General features: G+C 50.2%; 1 protein-coding gene and 1 long non-coding RNA gene across 2 annotated transcripts; both read right to left on the reverse strand.

The window, feature by feature from the left end:
• Positions 1-798: 798 nt before the first annotated feature.
• On the reverse strand, positions 799-2,381 carry CRCT1 (cysteine rich C-terminal 1). The gene is made up of 2 exons (XM_058697513.1): positions 2,284-2,381; positions 799-1,440 (listed from the first exon to the last, which is right to left on the reverse strand). The coding sequence occupies exon 2, from the start codon at positions 1,411-1,413 to the stop codon at positions 1,096-1,098; it is 318 nt and encodes a 105-aa protein (XP_058553496.1). The 5' UTR covers positions 1,414-1,440; positions 2,284-2,381; the 3' UTR covers positions 799-1,095.
• Positions 2,382-4,796: 2,415 nt separating this feature from the next.
• LOC131493238 (uncharacterized) lies at positions 4,797-6,033 on the reverse strand. Its single transcript, XR_009252531.1, has 2 exons — positions 5,852-6,033; positions 4,797-5,464 (listed from the first exon to the last, which is right to left on the reverse strand). It is a non-coding gene; the product is annotated as an uncharacterized LOC131493238 (long non-coding RNA).
• Between the last annotated feature and the right edge of the window lie 1,008 nt (positions 6,034-7,041).

The raw sequence follows: 7,041 nt of genomic DNA on the forward strand, positions 1-7,041 counted from the left end.
TATCATTACAACCATTATTATCACCTTCTCCATTTCGAACCAGTCAACACCTGCAGAGGATGTCTTTCTTCTTGTTTCCTCTTTCCTGAAATGAGTGGGTAAAATCAATGCCCACAGGTGTGGGTTTCAGACCTCAGGATGACCCCACCACCACCATCACAACCACCTCTAGAGAATGACAACCCCATGTTTCTGAGCATGCCCATCCCCCACCCCACAGAGTCCCAAATGTCCATGGCTCCTGGTGGGGCCTCAGCTGCATGGATGAGGCCTGGAGAGAGAGCTTCCCAGGCCCCTGGAAGTTTCCACTTGAAAAAGTTTCCCCATCCAGCAAGGAAAGTAGTGGGTCTATGATCCTGTGTGGCTTGCCTGATTCCAAAGCCTCAGAGAATTGCAGACCCAAACCAAGGCTCTGGAAGGTTTCAGGAACCAGGCAGAGCAGTTAGGAGCATAAGCCCTGGAATGGGGCACCCAGTCTTCATCATGCACTGGCTGAAAGATTCTGAGCAAGTTACTTATCTTCAGTTTCTCTTCTGTAAAATGGAGTAGCAGCACCTACCTCACTGAGTCATTGTGAGAATGCCATGAGGTCATGCATGTCACGTCAAGTCCTTAGAACACTGCCTGGCTCCACCGTGATTTCTGCTATCATAAGTACCAGAAAGCCACTCTTGTTCAGGCATGAATTTGACTTTTCTCCCTTTCACGCATGCCAAGCCCAGGGCTAAGGGAAAGGTAGTGGTTGCGGTAACAGAACATGATAATAAACACACAAAAGAAAGAATAGGAAATAAAGCCTTCTCAGGAGGTAGCAGCTTTATTACGACATGGATATTTATTAAGCACCTACTGTGTGCAAGCCCCTGCCGACAGTAGGCTCCATTATCCCACCCATGGCATTTAGGTTCCCGGGGAGGATAATCACACGGGGGTCAGAGTGTTCGGTGGGGCTGCGAACAGGGTAGCTCTCGGAATATCCGGTGCAGGTAGGTTGACAAGCGGAACACTCCGACCCAGCCCCGCGCGAGAACACAGCGAAGTGACAGGCGGCCGGACTCCACGGGGGGCGGGGAACCGCAGGGCTCAGCGGGGGCCTCAGCAGCCACCGCAGCAGCCTTGGCGCTGGGCATTGCTGGAGCTCTGTGACCTCTGGCTGCCACCCCCGCAGCAGCCGCAGCACCCGCTCCGGCGCTGTCGGCGGCGCCTCCTGGGGAAGCAGCCGCAACCGCCGGAGCCGCAGCAGCCCCCGGAGCCGCAGCAGCCGCCGGAGCCGCAGCAGCCCTCCCCGCAGTCGCAGCAGGAGGATGAGGCTGCGGGCACAGGGCCGGGGACCGGAGCCGGACACGGAGAGGGACCCTGGGCAGACCCCTTGGAAAAGCCTTTGGCGGAAGCCGTGCTCTGCTGGGAGGACATGGTGAGGCTCAGCTCGTCACGGTGAACCTGAAAGACGAGAAGAAGCCTTTTACAGGTAAGCAGGCCTTTTCCTCCCAACTACTGAACTCAGGGCTTTAGTGCTCTGGCTCTGTGAGCGAGCAAGCCTGGCCCGGTGCAGGGGAGAAAAGAGTGGAACAAACACAACCCAGCCAGGTGTTTCCAGTGAGTTAAATGGGCATAGGGCAGAGAAACAGTCTGTGGAGCCAGTGGGCTTCCATTGTCTCAGACTAAAATGAAGACCACCCAAGTTCTCCACAGTGGAATCTAAAGAGGATGTGGTGGCAACTTATCTGCATGACCCAGTCCAAACTCTTCCTTTGGCTCTTTTCACTTCCCAACCCCCACTTCTCTGTGGCCACAGACCTCCAAGTGCTGTTCCCACAGTTATCAGCATCGTGTAAACACTCCACGTGAGGAGGAGTGTGAGGAGTTAGAAAATGCCTAAATCACACATGAGGACCTGCTACCTGGGTCTAAAGAATCAGCAAATACCAGAAGCATGTCCTGGTCATCATCCCTGCCTATGCCTCTTATTCTCCACAAGCACAGGAACAAGAGTGTGCCCGGCATCGTGGTGTAGAGGATGGAAATATATCCCACTCCAGGGAGCCAAAGACCTGGATTGTAGCCACATTCTGCTACAGACGTGCTAAGTAACCTTGCAGAAGTCACCATCCCATCGGGCCTCCATGACCTCACTGGTACCATGAGAGGGTGTCTCAGTTGAAGCCTAAGGCACTTTCCAGGGCTCTCTTTCCACATCTACCTGCTGGCTGTGCTCTGTCTTCTCCTGCCCTCTGCCTTCAACTCTTCCAGAGCTCCTCCCCCAAGTCCCCCTTGGAGACTTACCAGACCCTAGCTCCACAGGAAGACTCTCTCAGTTCTCCACCTGGAATGGGGCACCTGCTAGGCAGTGGACTGAGCAGTGTCCAGCCAGAGAACCTTTTATAAGATTGCAGTCAGGCACTGCCTCTTGGGAGGGGCCCATTTCCCAATAGACATGGTCAGCTGATGCTCACATCCCAGAGACATTCATCACTCAGGTAGCACCGTAGGTGGTGCACGTGGGCATTCAAGTCACTTCACAGAGGTGCCAGGATTGCTGTGGTGTGTTTACTTTCCAAACAAGAGACTGTCCATGGCTGGGAGGGCTGTGTGTGCTAAGGGAAGGCATAGGGGCTCAAGTGAGGCGGGGTCTGGGGCCTCTCTTTGGGACCTGTTCTCTTTGCCCTCTTCTGCAAAGTACATGCACACACACACACACACACACACAGTCCCCCGTTCTCACACCCATCTCTGTGTAGTTATTTACTTGGTTTTGGTAGTTTACTTACTTTATTATCTTGCTTTGCAAAGGTCTTTGCTCCTTAAGTCAGGCCACAGGCTATGTGAAAAGCCTACTGAGCTTCACGTAGAAGCTTTCAGAGCGCACTAAGTGAGGATGATGGTGGGGATATGCCTATGAGAATCCCAGTGGCAATTTCACTCTGTCACTGGAAACAGGATGAAAAACTCAGGCCAAGCTATGGAACCATTAAGACCAGACAAGCTGTGATTGTAGTCAGGTTGTCATATCCCCATACAGCCCTGGAGGCCTAAGAGAAAAATTTGTGCAGAACTCTGGCCCAATTGCAAAATGCTAAGCCAACCTGTGGGACTCATTGCCTCTTACTCCCTAACCCTACCAAAATCCTTCTGAAAGTAGGTTCTCCTTGGGGCACTAGCCAATGGAAAAAGGAAGGAAGGAAGGGAGGGAGGAAGGGAGGGAGACAGGGAGGAAGGAAGGAAGGAAAGAAGGGAGGAAGGAAGGGAAGGAGGGAGGGAGGGAGGAAGGAAGGAAGGAAAAGAAGGAGGGAGAGAGGGAAGGAGGAAGGAAGGGAGGGAGGGAGGGAGGAAGGGAGGAAGGAAAGAAGGAAGGGAAGGAGTGAGGAAGGAAGGAAGGAAGGAAGGAAGGAAGGAAGGAAGGAAGGGAAGGAGGGAGGGAGGAAGGAAGGAAGGAAAGGAAGGGAAGAAGGGAGAGAGGGAGGGAAGACAGGCCAGTCCTTTCCCAAGGTCCAAAGTGTCCATGAAAAATGGTGCTCTTAGAATAACTAAGTTTTAAGAACAGGGACAATTTGGAGGTCAACTGGCTTCAGAACTTCTTAATCAATGCAAGCATCCACAACCATAAAAATGAGATAAAAGGGAAACCAAAGACTAAGAATTCAAGAGTTGGTGGTGAGAGATAGGTTGGAGGTGAGTGAGTTGGGTGTGGCATGGTGGAACAGACAAGAAAAGGTAAGTCATGAAAGATATCATTTCATTTAACATGCCTTTAGAGCCTGATTAACAGGTTGCATGTACTCAGGGGTACCTGTTGATGAGTACAGGTGAGACATCCCAAAAGGTGAGGTCGCATTAGACTAGAGAAGGAAGTAATGAAGTAACAAGGCCTCTGGAGACAGGATCTCTTCTGGAGGTGATGTGGGTAAGTGTACAGTTGCTATATGGATTTGCTGTACCATCATGTGCTAACTTACTTCCCCCATCACCGTTAACTCCTATCAGAGGAAAAGGTAATTTTTCTGGTCTATAAAAGGCTGATTTGGGATTGTCATTCCTATTGTAAACTTTCTGAGTATCTCCCAAAGGAATCAGCCTATTTCTGAAGAAAATGGAAAACTCACCACAGTGGCTATAAAGCCCCCCTGTTCCCCCTCTCCCCCTCACCACACACACACTGACCACATGGAGACAGTTTTCGGCAGACAAGGACATCCTTCTTGCTTCTCTGCTCAGACCCATACTCAGGCTTTCTGGATCCAGGGAAAATGGGCTCAGACCTTTCATACCTGCCTCCTAAACTCACCTCCCCAAAACTAACTCACCCCGCAAGCTCTTCTTTCTGGTAACTGATGGGAGCACTTGGGCTTATAATCACCAGAAAAGTAAAGGGTGTTTATTTAATGGAGCCCAGAATGAGCACATTAGGCAAACTTACCCCCACACCTAGGAGATAAAGTCTTCTTTAAACTATCACCCACGCTTGAAGGAAACCCACCCAGAGTAGGTCATCTCACTGTGACCTTTCTGGGTACCACCATCCTTCACTCTGAAAGCCCATTTCTGATTCCCCTCATGCAAAGCTTGTGTCAGGGTGACTGTCTCAGACATGATTCTTTCCTACAAGCTTAAAGTTTCCTAATTCACAGCATGAAAGGTGATATTGTTTCCCAGAGGTCTCAGAAGCTTCAGGGCCAAAATCTTCTTCCCAAACTGAATTGTAAAGTATTCACTTGCACTTAAGAGAACAGCAGAGGAGAGGGCTTGATGGAGGAGGTAAGTGGGAGAGGTGAACAAGACATGATCAGGAGGCCGTGACATCAGGAATAAAAAGCTTTATTGTTATAGAGGAAGCAGCTTCATAACTGGACTCCAACACCAAGTCCCCCAAAGATCTGTGTCCAAGAGGGAATCAGGCTAGTGAACGTTAGAGGTTAAACCTCAAGACCTCACAGCCGCGGACTGGACATGTGTGGGACAAAGAGGGAAACCCAGAACATTTCAGAAGCCCTTCCATCCTTGCCTTCTGTTCTTCCAAATGGAGGAAGAGAAGTCTCAGGCTGGGTGGGTCTTCGGCACTTTGGCTCCTCCAGTGCTGTTCTTCAGTGATCCTTGGGGCCCGGGGTCAGCAGCAGCCCCCAGAGCAGCAGCTGGAGCCCCCAGAGCTGTGGCAGCAGCTGGAGCCTCCAGAATGGCCACCACCACCACCACCACAGCAGTCAGAGCTCTGGTGTCGGTGTCGAAGAGATCGGCGGGGCCTGTGGTGGCTCAGGCAGCAGCCCCCACCCCCGGAGCTGCAGCAGCCCCCATCCCCGGAGCTGGAGCCACAGCAGGAAACTGGAGGTAGGCAAGGGGCTGGACACTTAGGGGGGCATTTGGGGGGGCACTTGGGAGGGCACTTGGGGGGGCATTTGGGGGGGCACTTGGGAGGGGGCTGGCACTGCTGCTGGTTCTGCTGGCAGGACATCTTGGCAGGAACTGAATGAGGCTGAAAAACAATATGGCATTTCAAGTTCAACCAGCCCAAGGTAACTTCCCCACATTTAAAACTGAACTATGAATTCAGGAAATTCCATCTTTATGATGATCACATTTTTAAACCCAATCTCCCAAAATCAATTATAAGAAATATGCAAAAAGGTTTCAACCTGAGAACTCCATAATTTCAAAATGAATTCCTTATAAGTTTCAAAAAGACACCAATCTTTCTTTCCCTTCCCCTACCTTCCGCCCTCCCTCTCCAACAGAATCCTCCCATCCAAATCCTCTTTTCTCCTTGTCTTTCTGAAGACTGTCCTCAGCCTCCACCAAGGGCTACACTCTGCCTGAAACACCAGCACCAAGAGTTCCTCCTGGTCCTCGAGATGCACTTTACCTGGCTCAAGCACTGGAGATCACCCAGGATTCAGGTGGACTGAGGTGCTGTTAGAAGCTTCCACCTTTTATATAGGTTCAGCTCTGACCTGGTATCAGGAGGTGTGGACCAAGTGCGGGATGCTAATAGCATCTTTCACAAGGGGCACGTGTGACTACCCTCCCTTCACATCCCAGGGACCCAAGTCCTCCCTCCGTAAGCATGTCAACTATTACCTTGTCGGGAAGCTCCCCTGAGAATTGCAGGCCACTAGGATAGTGATGGTGCTTTGTGGATTGCACACCACATGTTAGCCTCACAGGCAGCTCTGCTATGCTCCCTGTTTCCTGAGCTGGGTCAGTGGACTTCTAGACCTCAGGGATGAAGAGAAGGTCTCTCTTCTCTTTGGTTTGAGAATGGAAGGAAAAATTCCCAAGATGGAAATCAAATAGCTCTTTTTAGAAGAAGATTTAGAGATCCAGAATAAAATGCCAGGTCCAAGCCAATGATCTAATGTGGCTTTTTCATTCTTAGATGATGCCATAACCCAGACTAAGAATGCTTGATATCTCAGTGATGTCGTTTTAGTCAGATCTAACGCAGATGGTGTGGGTGGTTGGGCTTCTCTCCTTACCTGAACTTGGCACACCAAGAGAACTCTCAAATAGCACTGGTTCAGCACTAACAATCCCTTTGAAAGGGTAGAAGAAGTCTAGGAATGGGGTGGGGGGTGCTTCTGGGTGGCTCAGTCGGTTAAGCGTCCAATTTAGGCTCAGGTCATGATCTCACACCTTGGGAGTTTAGGCTCTGTGCTGACAGCTCAGAGCCTGTAGCCTGCTTTGGATTCTGTGTCTCCCTCTCTCTCTGCTCCTCCCCTGCTCGCTCTGTCTTTCTCTCTCTCTCTCAAAAATAAATGAACATTAAAATTTTTTTTTTAAAAAGAAGGAGGAAATAAGACAGGGGAAATGTACAATCTTCAGTTTCTAGCCTGGGCTCATGTGCTGCAGTGAGAAGCATGTGGCTAAATTATAACACAGGTTCAGGAGAGACACTGTCTAGCATTTGTTCCCACCGTTGCAAACTCAGGCAAGTTACTTAATTATCACTATAAAAAGGGGCTGAAACAAATCCTAGCCCACTAAATAAGGAAATATAGATAAAGTTCTTAAAACTGTGCCTTGGACTAGTTCAAAATGCTACTTTGAAAACAA

This window comes from Neofelis nebulosa, chromosome 2 (assembly GCF_028018385.1).
Source record: "Neofelis nebulosa isolate mNeoNeb1 chromosome 2, mNeoNeb1.pri, whole genome shotgun sequence".
NCBI classification, from domain to species: domain Eukaryota; kingdom Metazoa; phylum Chordata; class Mammalia; order Carnivora; family Felidae; genus Neofelis; species Neofelis nebulosa.